The 19,857-nt window shown below is 40.9% G+C and overlaps 1 protein-coding gene across 2 annotated transcripts in view; it reads right to left on the reverse strand.

The window, feature by feature from the left end:
• The window catches only part of LOC124607933 (DNA polymerase epsilon subunit 2), a 133,785-nt gene that overhangs the window by 93,856 nt on the left and 20,072 nt on the right, over positions 1-19,857 (reverse strand). For both annotated transcript variants that reach the window (XM_047139946.1, XM_047139945.1), the window contains exon 2: positions 13,577-13,724. In XM_047139946.1, coding sequence (XP_046995902.1) covers positions 13,577-13,693 — 117 coding nt within the window. In that variant the 5' untranslated portion in view covers positions 13,694-13,724. The remainder of the gene's footprint in view (positions 1-13,576; positions 13,725-19,857) is intronic.

Raw genomic sequence — 19,857 nt, forward strand, 5'->3', positions numbered from 1 at the left:
GTACTTTGAGTTCATGTTTTTCTCCTGTAGTTGCTTCTGCAAATTTGTCTCCGAGTTCATATCTCAGTATGCTCTAATGGGCCAGTGTCCAGATGAACGTTATGGTGAGTCTGGAGCTGTGGAGGTCAACTAATAGGTCTTGGATTTTGGCAGGCATAAAGTTTCTGGGATAGCACCGAGATATGCCTACGAAAGCAGCTAATGGAGACACTATAAACCAGAAAGTTTTTTGTTGCAAGAAGTTAGATGTGTTACAAAGCCTCAGATATGGCTCCCCACTCTGCAATGCACACACTGCATGCACTCACCAGAGAATCCATCTTCCACCCCCTTGTGTACACAAAAGCAATTACATTTAAACCATCTGTGTAGATGTATTTCAAACTGGAGTAGTCATGGAGATGAACTTTGGCTGAATGGAAAAGACATCTGAGAACGGTGGGGTCTTATTTCCCTTACAGCCGTGAATGAGGTTCATGCACAGAACGAGGTCCTTGCACAGAGATTACAATTACACCCACCTAGCCTACCTATGTCGAGCCGATTCATAAACAGTCTGTAATACTGGTGTGAAAAAGAGTCGAGCAACATGAATGTTTAAGCATTGGACAGGCATTACGACTACATAATTCACCACAAGTTGCTGCTGGTGTTTGGCCCTCAGGGGTGGGATACCAGCTTCCACCAGAATGCTGCCTATGGGGCTTGCATGGAAGGCTGCAGTTGCCAATTGCACACCACTGTCGTGGACAGAGTTTACCAAGCTCAGCACTGATGCTGCTGACGATCCATAAGAAACATATTTGTAGTCCCCATGGGGTACGATCAGAACTTTGTAGAATCACAGAAGAATAGCGTGAGCCTATCCCCAGGAGGTGACTTGCTCAATTTCATTGACCTCTATGAGGGAACAGGACTTCCAAGAGAACTCGCAATCCATCTCTTTGGCCGTTTCCCTTAATTCTGTACAGCTCTTGGCAATTCTCCTTGGTTCTGCTTCCACTGTCATCTTCCATGTACCTATAGGCCTGCTTTTCTTCCTTGCTCCTTGGGGTCCCTTTCCAATGTCTTCTTTCAACTGCTTCACCTGACTTTCTCAATGTGTGACCCAGCCATCTCCACTTTCTTTCACGTATTTGTTCTTATACTGGTGTCTGGTTTGTTTTCCACAAGAGATCCTCATTACTTATTTTTTCTGGCCACCATTATGTGCCAGAGATACCTATTTATGATGCTCTGTAAATGTGATATTATCTTTTCATCTGCTTTCCAACTTTCACTACCGTACAGAAAGACAGCCTTCACATCTGTATTAAAAATATAAATTTTAGTTTTGCATGTGATGTTTCTGTTTCTTCATATTGGATACAGCTGTATGAAGGCAGCATTTACCATCCTTAAGTGGTTCTTCACATCTTCTCCAGCTCTGTCATCTCCTGTCACCACACTACCCAGATACAGTAGTGACTTGCCAATCTCCACTTGCCGCTCCCCTTCAAAGCAGTGCCACTTCCATGTTCCCAGAATTATTCTCGTCATTTAATGCAGTGTAATTTTACAAGCTTCCATAAAGAATATAAGCTTCTATTAAAAGAAAGTTAATGAGCATGTATCATAAACAATATTATGGATACGAAAACTCTATAATTCAGTCCTTTTAAATTAATTTCAGATTGTTTTCTTTCAGTTGCAGTTTCCTTCTTCTTCCAGTTATTTCATTATATATCATCATCAGAATCATCCAAAGCCGCTCGTCGTCGATAAAATTTGACAGTTGTAGTAGGTCGCAGCATCTGTTCACTAACTTTTTCCATTATGTTAATGAGTCCATTTTCATTTAACTTTCCCATAAGTTAGCCCATCCTTGCCATGTGCACAATCATATCTTCAATTAAGCGACCTTTTTCTGGTTTACCGATCATCAGAGTATTTAGTCGAGCTCTTGCCGACTGATCCAAGACTTGGCTAAGAATACTATTTTTCATTTCCTCTTGTTCGCGTTTTTTTTCCTCTGCAGCATTCCTATTATCGAACTCATTTTCTTTATATTTAGAATGCACTAAACCTAAGCGCTTCATTCTCATCAAACTCAGTGTCACCCATAATCTGATATCCCACTTTTTTCCTTTGTTTCATTCATGTTTATTTTTAACCCAGCACCATATGGTTATTTTTTCAGCAAGTTTAATTTAGCTTTCATATCTGTCAGCCTTCAGAGCTAATAAAACAATTTCATTTGCGAAACCTAATCATCCAGACATTCATGGATCCCCCATTGCATTCCTCATCTCCTGCCCACTGTGACTCTTCTCATAACTAAGTCAAGGACAAGTAGGAAGAGCATTGGTGACAAAATACAGCCCTGCCAGACTCCAGCTGTTACCTCTCCTGGATCTATTGAGCACATGACATTTGTAGCCATCATACAGACCTCTGATGATGATTAGAATCTTCTGTGGCATTGGAGTCTTCCGTAACATCTTGTTTCACAGAATCTGAAGCCTTTTCAAAACTGATCCCCAATTAAGTTTTCTCATGCAATTTCACTCCAGCAGATGTACATGTGGTAACCATGTTAACTTACTCTCAAATAAAAGGCCCAAAAATTTTGAGTTTTCAATTACTTCAAGCAACTGGTTACAGAGGCGAAGTTCTGCATGAGGACGCACAGTCCAAAGTACAATAAAAGGCCAGGTGAAAGCTTTCGTACATGAAGATCGCTACCCATTATTCAGGGCCCAGTTTTGTGATTTCTGTATGGCTCCCTGAAACTGTTGCTCTGTGGTGTGCACTGATGAACCGCAAGACAGGTAAAGGTAGTCCATACACAGTGATGGTGAGACCATGGGTCCCAAGGCAGACACAATACCATAGACTGTAATGGTGATGAGGTTCATGTTCAAAATGAGCCCCTAAAGGAATTCTATTTCCTGTGTATATTTGTTATTGAGGGCTGAACCTATCTGGAATAGGAACAGTCGCAGGGATGGGAAACATTGTACAAAAGTGGATAAGCACCCCTAAAATACCCACTCATTCAATCAGAGTAGATAGGATCCGATGGCACCAGGTAGTATTATAAGCATCTGCAGATTACAGAACACAGTCATCGGGCATTGGCGATGCATGAAAGCATTGTGCACTGCAAATTTCAGACACATACGTTGGTCTGTGGTGGACCAGATTGCCCAAAAGCCCCTTCAAAATTGTGATAAATGTTTTTCATCTTCCAGTCCGGTTGACTATTCTTTCAAATAATTTATAAAGCCTGTTCATTAAAAAGACTGGACAATAATTAGCCAAAATTTGTGATTTTTTTTTTCCTGGTTTCAGGATAGGAATAATAATACTCTCCCGAAACTAGCAGGTAAATTTCCCTTCTTGTCAAATACAATTGAAAGATCCAAGGATGTGTTACATGCTGTCACTGCTAAGGTTTTTTACATGTACATGTACATCTACATCCATACTCTGCAAGCCACCTGACGGTGTGTGGCAGAGGGTACCTTGAGTACCTCTATACCATTTGATTGTCGATTTCATTTGGTCTAGGGCATCTTGTACAACTACTTCGAAACCCTTCTGTTGACTACCTTTAAAGTGACTTTGGAGGTGAAAGCTTGCCACTTGGATTTCTAAAGCAACCAATGTGGCGTGTGTCCCACTGGTTGATCGTTTGGGAAAGAGTGTGACAGAAAAGTGGTTGCCATCACAGAGGTTGCCGTGGACATTACACTTGATCACAGATTCTCAGCTTGCAGATTGTAATGTATATGGCTGAGTGCATTCCATGGCTCATGCTGAAATGTACTTCAACTCCAGTGTTAAGTAGGCAGACTTCCACTCCTGAAATCAACTGCTCTGTTTCTTGGTCCCTGCTAGATGTGTGTGCTGTTCCCACAGAGGATTGTGGGCATTGAAGTCCCCCAGTAGGAGGAAGAGTAGGGGTAACTGTTCCACTAGCCTATGGTATGGTCTGCATCTGTCTAAGGGTAAATGATATTACATACTGCTAGCCTGACTGACAAGTGGACACAAACTGCTGCAGCTTCAAATGCACTGTTTAGATGCATGTTCATTGAAAGTGTCCAAACGTACGATTGCGCAGACTCCTTCAGACATAATCTCTGTATTAACACAATTTTTACCCAAGCACATGTAATTTTTAATGTTGGGTTGTATGGTTTCAGGGAACTGAGTCTCCTTAGTATCCATCAACTGATGGATTTTGGCCACATGGTGTCAGCAGATGTTACAATTCCATTGAAGAATCTACGGAAGGAGAAAGGAGGTTAGAATCATTCTTAAACATTTTGTGAGGAAATGTGACTGTATCTCATTCGAGCGATTTTACTGGTGTGTCAAAAATGTTAAAACATACCTCTGATAATATCACTTAGCTTTGACATCATCTCCTAGTTTACTAAAGTACCTCTCGCTGATTCTTTATCACTGACTGCCATCAAGTTTGAGGAAGGCATAATAGCATTATTTAAGGATGTGCTAAATCTGACTTACTTTTGATTTGATATCCAATATTTTTAACAGATTGACAGTGCCTTCATGGACAGCCCTCTCTCACTCCTGGTGGTTAATTTAAGTATAAAGAATTTTTAGGAAAAAGCATTCAACTCCACAGTTCTGAAACTAACATTGTTCTGGAGAAACATTTATACTCTAGTGCCAATGTGAGGATAAACTGATGGAGTTTTTGGAACATCTTAACTCCATTTATGAAAATATTCAGTTTACTGTGGAGTGGGAGGAAAGTGGCTGCCTGTTTTCAAGTTTACTAATTTGATGGAAGAGGGCTGAGACAAACACACACATCTAGAACAACAATTAAAGAAAGATGGATAAACACACCATAAGATTAAGACAGCTCTGTAAGCCAAAATGCCAGTCACTGAAAGGAAGAAAAGATGAAGTCTACACCCTTTCTTCCACATGTGGCATATATGGATTAACTTACACATTTGATACTGCTCCACCAGCTCACAACCTAACATTACAGCTCCATGTGCCATGACAGATAAGATTTTGTATTCATGTTCGTTGGCTTTGCCAACTCTCAACCAAATTGTCACCTTTCAACCTAAGCTATCTGTCAGGCTAAGCTACAGATCAATCTACCACCACAAACTACACTCCAAGGCAGTAATAAAGACACAAGAAAATACTGTCAATATTCTTGCACACCTGACATCACACACCACAACTCTATTACATCGTGGGATGAAGCTGACATCCAATATTGGTCGATACAGTTGGGCTGAAAAAGTTGCTCCAAAAATATCGCCAGAAAAATGTAATCTATTGTCTATTGACCAAAATATCAGTTTTTCTGTGATCTGTCAACAATGTGTTACGCCACATCATTATGTTGGAATAATACTATGTCATTGCAGTGGAGAACATCAGATGTGTTGTTTTGTGTACTGAAGTGGAGAAAATTAGACATCTAGTTTCGTATATTGCAGTGCAGAAAATTTGACATTTAGTTTTGTGTAGTGAGAAATGAATTAAACTTGGCATTAATATGGTGAAATTAATGGACTTCCTAACACTGTGCAAATCAAAATGCCAGACTACCATGTGGATGGTTTGCTTAAAACGGAAGGGCGATACGCAATCAAGCTAATTCTACCACGATCATTTCAATCCAATGAAACATATATAAGCCCAAATGAAAAGTAACATGACAAGAAACACTAAACATGACAAGAAACACTAAAAAGTTTTTTAACAGTCAAATTGTGAAGTGAAACAATGAAGGATTCGCTTGTTATGGGTTGTAATTAAGTTCTCACATCTCGATGGATCTGTAACCCCAAGCTTCATGTGCTCAGCTTTTGCCTTACTTTAACTTTGAAATTCCTTCCTCATGTCAACATTGTCTAAAGAGCTCATTTTAACTCGAATTTTCACTTTCTGGACTCTATATTCTTATGTCTACACCCAATTTGAGTAGTAAACTGCCCTCTAAAATAACTACAAGTGAGTTTACTATCTCGGATTAAAATTCACATTAATATGTTGTCCAATTTAAATTAGCAACAAAGACGAGTAAGCTGTTTGTTAATAATCCAACTCTGAAATTTCATGATATGAACTGTAAAGCCAGGTTGCACCACATATTCTTGAAAATTTACTTCTCCCCTGTTTCTGAAAAGCTACAATGTTTATTCATTTTGACTATTTAAAATGATAGCTCTACTTGAGAGCTATCCAAAATACCCTTAACAATATTTTATTCAAAGTGATTGGTTTATGATTAACTAAAATATAATTTAAATTGCTGTACTGTAAAACTCGAACTTGTCTGTGAAATTAAGTAAACTTTAGCAAACTGAATATCAGAACATGTAAGTAATATGTGGCCCATTTTTTTGTGTAAGTAATTAAAATCAGGTAATGACTTTTAATTGTTATTTTGTAAATCTTACATTTAACAATGTATTCAAATGCTTAGTTTTATATAAAAGGGGAGAGGCAGGAGTAGTAAGAGTAAGAGAGTCCGAGGCAGTCAGTCAGTCAGTGATAAGTATGCATTATTGTCTTTTAGAAGCTGTTTGTGAGAGACTCTTTCAGAAGTTAAAAAACTTCCTGGCAGATTAAAACTGTATGCTGGACCAAGACTCGAACTTGGAACCTCTGCCTTTCGCGGGGCAAGTGTTCTACCAACAGAGCTACCCAAGCACGACTTACGACCCGCCTGCAGCAGAGTGAAAATCTCATTCTGGAAACATACCCCAGGCTGTGGCCAAGCCATGTCTCTGCAATACCCTTTTTTCGAGGAGTACTAATTCTGCAAGGTTTGCAGAAGAGCTTCTGAGGACTTTGGAAGGTAGGAGACGAGTATTGGCGTAATTAAAGCTGTTAGGACGGGTCGTAAGTCGTGCTTGGGTAGCTCAGTTGGTAGAGCACTTGCCCGTGAAAGGCAAAGGTCCCGATTTCGTGTCTCGGTCCAGCACACAGTTTTAATCTGACAGGAAGTTTCATATCAGTGCACACTCTGCTGCAGAGTGAAAATCTCATTCTTTCGAAGGTTGTCATACAAGAAATGTATACATAATCACTGTAAACCCGTATTAGTCCTAGTACAAAACAAAAAAGGTGATACACTCTGTATTTTATTTAAAAATTAGTACATCAGCAATGTTGAGCACTGGGGCTTTCTGACGCAACAGCTCAAGAGGATATCAAAGTACCTCATCACAAGGAGCAGCTAAGTTATTATGTGAATTTTTATTAACTGTGATTGAAATTTTCTAGTTTTCACTCATTTTCATACTTGTGAATGGTGGAAGCCCTTGCTCCATTGGTATGATTGAGAATTCACTATTATCACTGTCCAACTATAGATCGAACTACATAAACATACATTTAATGGGGGCATTTTAACCTTCAGTCGTCTTGTATTTTCTTGAAGTTGTGGACACGCTACTCAGTTCCACTACTTCTATCATACAGACTTCTTCACTGTCTGCAGGGAGTTGAGGGTTGTAAGAGAGCTCACAACTATGCCAACTCACTACAAAATGACATAACACCTTTTGTAGGAGCTCTTTTACACTCTGTTGCTCAAATAAAACACAGTTAGTTGGGCAGACCTTCGCTGATGTCCTTTATCAGCACTTTATTCATCATTTCTACATATATATCAACATAAAGCACACAGTCACATCTTCACTATCTACTACCTATTTAAAATACGTTTTCTAGTTCCACGAGCATATTTCATCGACCTAAGAGGATAATAGTGGAACATGTTACGCTGGAGAATCTCATGTTACCTACAGTTGAAATGGTAATGAGAGAAGCTTTCAAGATATTACCTCATACAACTGATCTTGAGTTACAAGCCATACCAAGAAGATAGTCGAGGTTTCATGAATTCATACTGGTTTACATGAAAAACAGATTTTACAAAATCATCGTCTTTGTTTGCTCCACTATGAGTTTCACACCATATCAAGTGGACAAAAATAACTCTACCTTTTGGGTTGTTTCACTTATGTATAAACACGTGTACTTATAAAAGGTCAGTTGATTTAAGTTCTCTGTTCACTACAGTTGTTTGTTTACTGCTTCCCTGATGAACACAACAACCAAAAGTAAGAAATGCTGTGCTCAGCACACGTATAAAAATAGCCTACCCTCAATACTGAAGTGTTAAAAGTTGCACCACAAAAATATTCTTCAGTGTTGTGAGATGATGGCCAGAGATAGGAAATAAAACGAACACCAGATCTTGCTGTAATTGGCCGACAGAACATGGTGCCGGGACGTGGGGCATAGTGAGTATACTTTACAATAGTGCAAAAGGTTGGGGTTTATGCATCGGAGGCAGTTTCCCAGTTTTGACCGTTTGTGCACTGAGGGGCCCTGGCCCTTCTGGGAGGAGGAGGAGGAGGAGGAGGAGGAGGGAGGAGGAGGAGGAGGAGGAGGAGGAGGAGGGGGAGGGGGAGGAGGAGGAGGAGGAGGGGGAGGGGGAGGAGGAGGCGGAGGGGGAGGAGGAGGAGAAGGGGGGGAGGAGGAGGGGGAGGAGGAGGGGGAGGAGGAGGGGGAGGAGGAGGAGGAGGAGGGGGAGGAGGAGGTGGAATTCTGGAACACGAGTTTTGTGGAAAAACTCTCAGGCAATATTTACCATTGGTGAATGCTGCTTTTGAAAGGACTGGTCTTTCTATCCAGTACACAGCAATATGCTGCTGCAGCCAGAATCCCATATTCAAGATATGCACACAAAGTGAGACGACATCACAAGGTAAACATACACATTATCTGTCTTCCTATGTACAAATATTGTTGATATAAATTTTATTTCTTGGTAAAATTAGCATTTGTTGAAATGGCAATTAATAAAATGATTGCAATTCAATGGTGGTGTAGTGTGTAAAATTTAATAGCTCTACTGAAAAGCATTTATAAGCCACTCCAAATGACATGCCATATTAATCAGAAGAATAATATTTATATCTGTTCTCTTTGTATAATGAAATTTTGATACACTTGTCCTTCTTGTGATTGCAGGAGAGCTATACAATGTACAACCAACTACAATAATCAAACAGACTGGTGTAAAAATACGAAAAAACAGTCATATAGTTCTTACCTTCAGGAGGCAAAATGTGGTGTGGTGTAGTGGTGATCAGCATCATCTAAAGGGACTTACTACAAATTTATCCACTTGGAAGCCTGTGAAACATTGTACACATACGTTTTGGGCTGCTTCTCACCTTGAATAGTAGCTGCCATGTTTTACTTTTATGAGTTGGATTAAAAGGAGACTCAATATGCTCTGTAGTAGCAGTGAGTGTTGTTATACCTACAAGGAAAGGGCAGCAGGGAGAGTGGGGAGGGAGGAGTCTGTGTGTGTCAACATTATGCTTGACAGCATTCAATACAGTGTATTATCTACAGTGGGAGGAATTACCCCTCCACAGTCATCCCCACTGAAATCAATACATTAAATACATATAGGGATAGGCATAAAACACTGTGATATACAAAAGAAAAGTAATTAAAAGAGTACGTTCAAGAAGTATAAGGTGGTAGTATGCATTGGTTTAGGAGTGCAGCAAAGCTGAGGGTCTATTGGGACAAAGGAAGGAAGGAATATTAGAGTTTAAAGTCCAGCTGACAGTGCAGCCATTAGAGGAGCAGCACAAGAGGAAGGAAGGAATATTAGAGTTTAAAGTCCAGCTGACAGTGCAGCCATTAGAGGAGCAGCACAAGCTCAGACTACGAAAGTATGGGGAAGGAAATCAGCTGTGCCATCGCAGCATTTGCCTGGAGCAATTTAGGGAAATCAGAGAAAACCTGAATAAGGATTACTGGACAGGGATTTGAATGTCAACCTCCTGAATGAGAGCTCAGTGTGCTAGCCACTGTGCCACCTTGCTCGGTGGCCTATTGGAGTTAGGGGAACGGTGAAGGGCTTCACTTCTGCATAGCATTTAAAGTAGAAGTATGTCTAATTTCAGTTCAAGATGTACGTCAGTTAGGATGATGTGTGAAGCACCGTCAAAGGTGCTCCACATAAGAAATAAAGTGGGTCCTTCTTTCAGAAGAAATATTCATGTATGTATGGTCTTAGTATCCAAAATAACAGCATTGGAAAAAACACCACATAACAATGTTTAACCCTTTAAACACGTGTGTTTTGGTTTACAGTCATATAATTCCATGGGAAGTGAATGGCTGGACTGATATACAACATGGTAATAACAGTTAAACATTACAGCCATGATACCCAATTCAGTACAAACAGTAGCACACAGCCAACCATTTGGTAATGTGTGCCATCACTGAAATGTGTACAGTGACACCGAATGGCAAACAAGTCAAAGACAAATCTGTGTGGACAGGTATGCTATCTGTGTAATGGTGTGTGGTGGTAGCATCATTAGAATTCCCCTAAATAACATTAAAGAGGCAGAACCAAAGATAACAAAAACGAAAGAATGCAGGCAGTACTGTTCTAGTTGGTAGATGGCATTGCGGCTTTGGTGGTGATGGTGCAACATCTGGAGGAAGACACATGTCTGCAGTAGCAGAGGTTTGATTTCAGGGCTTTATAAAGTTGCAGAGATCAATGTGTAGCTCAACCCAGAAGTTTTCATGGATGTCAATGCTGTGATTCGACTCAGAACATCATGCACAATTGAAGGTCTTTGAAATTTTTTGCAACAGATGAGCTTACATAGGTGACAATATTATGTGTGAGATTTTATTTTCCAAAGGACTGATTTACAGTTAAACATGTTTGCAGTTGGGTATACAAAAGCTGAATTTTGGTTTCTCACTATACTACATATAAAGTTCTGGTCTGTGATTATGTGCCGGCCGAAGTGGCCGTGCGGTTAAAGGCGCTGCAGTCTGGAACCGCAAGACCGCTACAGTCGCAGGTTCGAATCCTGCCTCGGGCACGGATGTTTGTGATGTCCTTAGGTTAGTTAAGTTTAACTAGTTCTAAGTTCTAGGGGACTAATGACCTCAGCAGTTGAGTCCCATAGTGCTCAGAGCCATTTGAACCATTTTTTTGTGATTATGTCAGAAACATTATACAGAGTTACGAACTCCATGGTCACTAGGTGTTTTAGACTCAGTTAATGTAATCAGAACTTGACAATCTGATCATACTACCACCTGACGACATGGAACTAGGTGTAATTACAACATTTCTTTCATTGGTATTGTTGCAAATGTACAATCCATAAATAAATTACATTATTCAGTCAAGCTAACCACATTTTGCCAGCTGTGCTTACTAGCTGTGGGCTATTATTTGTAGTATAGATCCCATGATCATTAATTTGAGTACTACATACACAGTCAGGTAAGAAATGGGATAAATGTAAATGTGTGATCTGAACCTACAGTATCAGCGAAGAGCCACTGCTATTCAGTTAAGTATCATTCCCATTAGCCCAGCAGCATACAGGATGAGAATTTACAATGTTCACTTTATACTATATTTTGCTAAACAACTTGCCAATTTCATAACACAATCACAGGAAAATTCAAAGTTACACTTGTAACTACTTACACACAGTTGCTTTCACACAACAGCCATATGAAATCATTTTGCCCACAAAGACTTTATTTCAAATTTGCACGCTTATACATGGGCTATCTGGAAAGTAAATTCCATTAGGTTGTAAATGGAATGCTGGCATACTTAATGTAAATTAGAACAATTTTAAAACTACACCTACTTTATTTCTCACATCACCTACATTGAGGTCTAAGAATTTATCACCTCTTAAAAAGCTGAAAAATTCCATTTGCATAACATTCTGCTGCCCGAGATTGCATCCGGTCCATGACAACAACTTGACACTCTTTGTCTCATGGCGTCACAGCCAAACTTCAAAAATTTTCCCCATGACTTTTATTAATGTGAATATGTGGGAACATACACTGTTAAGTGCTCAAACGAACCATATAAAACTATATGGATATGTTAACGGTATCAGACATAACAGTGCTGTAACCATAAATGTAATCTTTAAATGGACAAAGATTATCACCGCAAGTGATTATATACACCATTGTACATGGGTCCTGATATCACTTTTCATCTCATTGTCTGCTTATTTTGTTCGCTCACTTTGTTAGTTCACTCAAGTCTGAACTGCTATAGATTTGGTCTGATGTTAATTTAGCTGGGTGTTCTGCTTTAATTCTTATGTGGAGACTCAATGTTTAATCAGATTCTGGGAATAATTAAATGAACAGGAATCAGGTATTATGCTCACAGACAACATTTTTTTTCCTTGTGATTGTGTGTGCGCGCGCGTGTGCGTGTGTGTCAATTACTTTGAATATATCGTTAAATTCATTTTTATTACATTTAAAATACCACTTCTTTCCTTACAAGATTAGTAATTGTGAAACAATTAAATACAGAAGCTTTTCTTCTGGTCTGTGTAATTTTCAAGTGCCATTTCATGCATAGTTATTTTTGTATTTAAATTCCAATAGAACCTGAATTTATTTTTACATTGTGAAGTCCAATTATAAATTAACACATTCTTTTCCAGAAGGAAACAGCATTAAATTTCACAGTCAATTTATGGATTACCAAAAGAACTGTCTTCCAAGCCAACTGCGGTCCACTACAATTTTAAAATTTCTACTTAACTGTTTAATACTCCATGTAAAAGCATTAGCAACAGAATCAAAGTTTTCTTTAATGTCTGCATCATTGCTGATTATTTCGCATCAGAATTTATAGAAAGTGAATATTTTCATTTCCCAGTTATTTTGCATAATTTCAATTCATTTAAGAAGAGCCGGTAATGTTAAAGACTCAAAGCAATAGGGCCCAAACCTTTTTTCAGGTGCATAGAGGGGTGAAAATCACTGGAAACAGAGGATGGGCTGCAATGCATATTTCAAAATGTCTCATCTGAACTGATGCAACAATTCTTGATTTGTTTGGCAAAGTGTTGCAAAGCATTGTCATGCAAAAATACGGCACCAGCAGTTAAATCTATCAACAAAATTACTTTAGCATCCCAAAAAAAAAAAAACAGTAGCTGTAAACCTTTCTGCCTCCATTTTTTTTATTTTTTTTAGAGTGGGGGGGGGGGGGGGGGGGGTTGTAGGGCAACGACACCACACTATTTACTGGAGATGTGTCTCCACGTTAGCATAATAAGCCCAAGTCACATCACCAATCAAGATTCTATTCAGTATGTCTTCTTCTTCTGCATCATTACAAAAAAGAAGTCATGATGATCAGTCATATATAGAGTTTTAGGATTCTCAAAGTAGTTTTGGATGTTAACAAGCACGGAACTTTTGAGTTTCAATCATGAACCTATTCAAAATTAATTGAAAAATCTGTGGAAAGTTGTCCAGCAGTTGAAGTACCATGAAATGCAGCTACTTTAGGCAAATGAGAAACAATGTTACTTTCTCTTTATTGCATCTCTAAGCACACTGAAGAAGGCACTGATGGTGTTACTGATACTTTACAACAAGCAGTAAATCATTTTATTGAGTTATTTTAAATTAAATATGAGAGTAATTTTTTAAACCTACATAGATAAACAGACAACTTTACATGTATTGCTAGCTCAATGTTGTCCTTTCCAATATTCGTTGTTTCCAGACATTGTTTTTGAATATGTTCTACAATTTTATCCAGCCATTCTTCTCTTTCTCTTTCTTCAAATGGCATTAGCTGTGACACCAGGAATGACGCTGCATCACTGAAACGAAACAAATATAAGCACACAGATGAACACAGATATATGTACAACTGCACAAATAGACTTACGAGAAAGATTTATTATACATATGATCTATCACGTATCAACAAAAATCTCAGTTTTTGAAAATATAACTGGATAGATAAAAAATCTGCTCACCAAGCAGTGGCACAAGCAAACAAACACAAAAGTTAGGAAATGTGTAAGCTTTCAGAGCCAGTGGCTCCTCCTCCTGGCCGAAGGGTTGAAGGGAAAGGAAGAGGGATCGAGAAAAAGGACTGGTGAGGTTTAGGAAATGAGAATTACAGAAAAGACACCCAGAAACCCAGGTCAGTTGATAGTTTCTGGATGAGATGAGAAGGAAAGACTGATTATTATTGGGGACTGCACTGGACGAGATTTGAAAACCTGAGAGCTTACAGGATAATAACCAAAAAAGAGATTGTAATCATCATCCAAGAGTTGACAAGAGCAGCAGGCACAGAGGCCATGACTGTCATGTTGTAGTGCATGCTCTGCAACAGGATATTGTATGTTGCCAGTGTACACCTCCTGTATGTGTCCATTCATGCTCACTGATAACTTGGTGGTAGTCGTGCCAACGTAGAAGGCTGACCAGTGTTTACATAGTAGCTGCTATACAAAGTATTGTTTCAGAAGTGGCTCTCCCTTTGATAGCATATGTTTTGCCAGTTGCAGGCCCAGTATAGGTGGTGGTAGGAGGAAGCTTATAGCTTGTCTTATAGCAAAGTCGGTCACAGAAGTAGGAACCATACAACACAGAAATAGGTACAGAAGGAGAATACAGTCTGACCAGGATCTTGCACAAACTGGGGTAGGGTGGTGGGGAGGGGGTTACAAAATGCTATCCTAGGTGAGCTGGACCTCATTTCAGGGCATGATTTTGGGTAATCATGAAGTATCATCTGTTTAATACATTTAAGACCAGGATAGTGTTGAGTAACAAGAGGTGGTGTCCTGTGCTGTTTATTGGAGGTATCAATGGTAACTGGTTTGGATGTGATGACTCAGGAAATCTGGTTTTGGACTAGGCTGGTGGGGTCATTACATCTGTTGAAGGTTGGGGTAAGAATGGTGGTGTATTGCTGTAAATAATCTGCAACTGAACGAATACATTTGCCTCAAATACTGAGATGGAAAGTATGGTAACAGTCAGAATGAAAGTACTGTTGTTTGTTAGTAGGTTTAATGTTAAGAGGTGTGTATCTGTCCCTCGGCAAGGATGAGGTCAACATCAAAGAAAGTGGCATGGGATTCAGAATCCGACTACGTGAGATTTAATTGGGAGAACATATTTAAGAGATTTCAAAAATTTTTACTAATCAGCCTCAGTATGAGTCACAGCCTCACCATGAGTCAATAAGGAAGAGCAGGGGCTGGAGGCTTATGGGTTCCAGGAGAGCCTCCTCCAAGTGACCCATGAATACGTTGGCATTGGAAGGAACCTTCCTGGTTCCCATAGACATGTCTCTGATATGTTTTTATGTCTGCACCTCAAAGGTACAGTAGTGGTTACTAAGCATAAAGTTGATTAAGGTGAGCAGTAAGAACATCATAGGTTTGGAATCAGGTGGGTGCTGGTTGATGTATGAGGGTTGACTGAAAAGTAATGCCTCCACCTTCATAACTCTTCAACAATTGGCAACATTGGTACGCAGCAGGTACTAGCTTGTTCCTTAACCTCTACTCTACAGCTCCAGTTGGCAGGAAGCCCTAGCATTTAACGGTTGTATTCTTACAGTGTAAAGTAAGGAACCCTGCACAGATGGTCGGTCAATGCAGTTTAAACAATGTGCAGTCATTGAATTCTTGACAGCAGAAAGTGTCACCCCAAAGGAGAGTCAGCAGAGAACGAAAGCAGTTTATGGTGATTGTGTTGATGTGAGTACTGTGTGTCACTGGGTGAGTGAATTTGAAGACGTTGAGGCGGGAACATCTGACCTGTGTGACAAACAAAGAATTGGACATCCTGTGACAGCAACCACAGAGTTTGACAAGCAAAATGCTGACAGACTGATTCATGACTATCGCCGTATCACTCAGAGAGAAATTGCAAGCACAATCGACATTTCACAAGAACATGTGGGTCCCATTATTGCTTTGCTTGACTATCGATGCACAATGGGTACCCTGGATGCTGACTCCTGAAATTTCACAAGAACATGTGGGTCCCATTATTGCTTTGCTTGACTATCGATGCACAATGGGTACCCTGGATGCTGACTCCTGAAATTTCACAAGAACATGTGGGTCCCATTATTGCTTTGCTTGACTATCAATGCACAATGGGTGCCCTGGATGCTGACTCCTGAAATAAAAGTGCACAGACTCGAAATTTGCCACGAATTCCTCTCATGTTACAAGAATGAAGGTGATGCCTTTCTCCATTCAATTGTGGCAGGAGACAAAACGTGCAGAGGCTCGAGAAAAGTGCTCAGCAACAATCACGTTTGTGTCGGTAGATAACACACCATTTATGATAACCCCAGGAACACCTGTTGGGGTCTGGTACCCGAAAACACGTTTGATCTTTGCCCAGACTTGGGAAGGATCGTATGGCAGCCAACAGTCAAACTGCATCTCTCCCAACTCTCCTACTTCCGTCGTTAGATAAGGTGGCGAACAAGGGCATGGAATCATTTAAAGGCTATGAGGAGGTGCCGCTTATGCCTCTGTAGAACTCGCTGACACTCCTTAACTGCTTCAGCGACTTCCAGCGACCACCAAGGGACTGCCTTACGCGGGGGGAGGGGGGGGGGGGGGGGGGCACCCTAAAAAGCAAGGGATCACATTTTCTGCTGCAGAAACAACTTTTGTAGTCACCTGCTCAACCATCACATCGATGTTACCATGTGGGGGAGATTCAGCAGTGACAGCAGAGGTGAAAGTTTCCCAGTCCGCCTTGTTTAAAGTCCATCTGGGTAGGCATCCACAGTCACCACCACACAGGTCGTCATGTGCTCTCCAGTGGATAGATGGGAGAAGTCCAGCGCTGCAAATTGATAAATCAATGGCCGAGTAACTGCCATGAGCCACACTGAAAGATGTGGCGACCCCAGTATTTAAGAGGCAGACGTCAAACTGAGACAGTAAAGTTTCGACATCTCTGCCTCGGCCAGTAAGCATGGTGCCACCCCACATGGGGTTATGGGCATTAAAATCTCCCAGAAGTATGCAAGGTTTAGGCAGTTGATCAGTCAGTGCAGCTAATACAATCAGGGGTACTGTACCATCTGGAGGAAGATATACATTTCAGACAGTTATTTCCTGTGCCATCGTCATTCTGACAGCCACTGCTTCAAGAGGGGTTTGAAGGGGCACAGTGTCACTATGGACAGAGTTTAGGACATAAATCCTAACTCCACCTAACACTCGCTTATAGTCATGACGGTTCCTATAATATCCTTTATAGCCACAGAGGGCAGAAATCTGCATTGCTGGCAACCAGGTTTCCTGGAGGACAAAGCAGATGGCACGTGTAAAGCTTAAGAGTTGCCGTAGCTCAGCCAGGCGGTGGAAAAAACCACCAAAATTCCACTGTAGGATAATGTCATCGTGAGACTGGGAAGGCACGGAACATTCAATGAGGCAGTTTACGCCTCACAGTCACCTGCTCCACCAACTTATTGCCTGAGCAGTCTATATCCATTTTTTTAAATTTTTTTATTTATTTTTTTTTTTTTTTATGGTTTTAGGGCGCAAAACTGCTACCGTCATTAGCGCCCGGTCTGTGACTTAGGTAAAGGTAAAAAAACGAAACTGGAAACCAGCAGCAATGGGAGCAAAACTCAAAAAAGTGGGGAAACTAAAAAATGGAAGGAAAGCTTAAAAAACCACTATAGAAAGAGGGTTGTTTGTCCCCAAAAAGAGCTTCAAATGACTGACGTCATCTCACTGGCACTAATAAACTCGAGAACGCGATCGGCTAACCGCGTATCATCTGCTAAAATGGAAGATATATCCGGCAACAATTGGAGACGGCTGCGTAACGGAGTAAAATAGGGGCACTCAAGTAAAAGGTGTCTCACCGTCCACAGTTGAGAGCAGTGGGGACAGAGTGGGGGAGGATCGCCGCTTAAAAGATGTCGATGGCTAAAAAGACAGTGCCCTATCCGGAGTCTACTTAAAATTACCTCCTCCCAACGACGAGTTCAGGAGGAAGAGGTCCAAGCACAGGGAAGAGCTTTCACGTCCCACAATTTATTATTGGGAAGGATCAACCAATGTGCATGCCATAAAAAAGCAACACGACGACATAAAACACTCCGTAGATCGGCAAAGGGAATCATGCAAATAGCTGGATGAAGAAGAGAGACTGCAGCCTTGGCCGCCTCATTTCCACAGATACCAACATGTCCTGCGATCCAGAGGAACGCCACAGAAGCGCCCCCCATGTGGAGCAAGTGGAGGCAATCCTGAATCTACATCTACATTTATACTCCGCAAGCCACCCAACGGTGTGTGGCAGAGGGCACTTTACGTGCCACTGTCATTACCTGCCTTTTCTGTTCCAGTCGCGTATGGTTCGCGGGAAGAACGACTGTCTGAAAGCCTCCGAGAGTGCTCGAATCTCTCTAATTTTACATTCGTGATCTCCTCGGGAGGCATAAGTAGGGGAAACAATATATTCAACACCTCATCCAGAAACGCACCCTCTCGAAACCTGGACAGCAAGCTACACCGCGATGCAGAGCGCCTCTCTTGCAGAGTCTGCCACTTGAGTTTGCTAAACATCTCTGTAACGCTATCACGGTTACCAAATAACCCTGTGACGAAACGCGCCGCTCTTCTTTGGATCTTCTCTATCTCCTCCGTCAACACGATCTGGTACGGATCCCACACTGATGAGCAATACTCAAGTATAGGTCAAACAAGTGTTTTGTAAGCCACCTCCTTTGTTGGTGGACTACATTTTCTGAGTACTCTCCCAATGAATCTCAACCTGGTACCCGCCTTACCAACAATTAATTTTATATGATCATTCCACTTCAAATCGTTCAGCATGCATACTCCCAGATATTTTACAGAAGTAACTGCTACCAGTGTTTGTTCCGCTATCATATAATCATACAATAAAGGATCCTTCTTTCTATGTATTCAAAATACATTACATTTGTCTGTGTTAAGAGTCAATTGCCACTCCTTGCACCAAGCGCCTATCCGCTGCAGATCTTCCTGCATTTCGCTACAATTTTCTAATGCTGCAACTTCTCTGTATACTACTGCATCATCCGTGAAAAGCCGCATGGAACTTCCGACACTATCTACTAGGTCATTTATACATATTGTGGAAAGCAATGGTCCCATAACACTCCCCTGTGGCACGCAAGAGGTTACTTTAACGTCTGTAGACGTCTCTCCATTGATAACAACATGCTGTGTTCTGTTTGCTAAAAACTCTTCAATCCAGCCACACAGCTGGTCTGATATTCCGTAGGCTCTTACTTTGTTTATCAGGCGACAGTGCGGAACTGTATCGAACGCCTTCCGGAAGTCAAGGAAAATAGCATCAACCTGGGAGCCTGTATCTAATATTTTCTGGGTCTCATGAGCAAATAAAGCGAGTTGGGTCTCACACGATCGCTGTTTCCGGAATCCATGTTGATTCCTACAGAGCAGATTCTGGGTTTGCAAGAACGACATGATACTCGAGCAAAAAACATGTTCTAAAATTCTACAACAGATCGACGTCAGAGATATAGGTCTATAGTTTTGCGCATCTGCTCGACGACCCTTCTTGAAGACTGGGACTACCTGTGCTCTTTTCCAATCATTTGGAACCTTACGTTCCTCTAGAGACTTGGGGTACACGGCTGTTAGAAGGGGGGCAAGTTCTTTCGCGTACTCTGTGTAGAATCGAATTGGTATCCCGCCAGGCCCAGTGGATTTTCCTCTGTTGAGTGATTCCAGTTGCTTTTCTATTCCTTGGACACTTATTTCGATGTCAGCCATTTTTTTGTTTGTGCGAGGATTTAGAGAAGGAACTGTTCCTCTGTGAAACAGCTTTGGAAAAAGGTGTTTAGTATTTCAGCTTTACGCTTGTCATCCTCTGTTTCAATGCCATCATTATCTCAGAGTGTCTGGATATGCTGTTTCGAGCCACTTACTGATT

Source organism: Schistocerca americana, chromosome 1, assembly GCF_021461395.2.
Source record: "Schistocerca americana isolate TAMUIC-IGC-003095 chromosome 1, iqSchAmer2.1, whole genome shotgun sequence".
In the NCBI taxonomy this organism is placed as follows: Eukaryota; Metazoa; Arthropoda; class Insecta; order Orthoptera; family Acrididae; genus Schistocerca; species Schistocerca americana.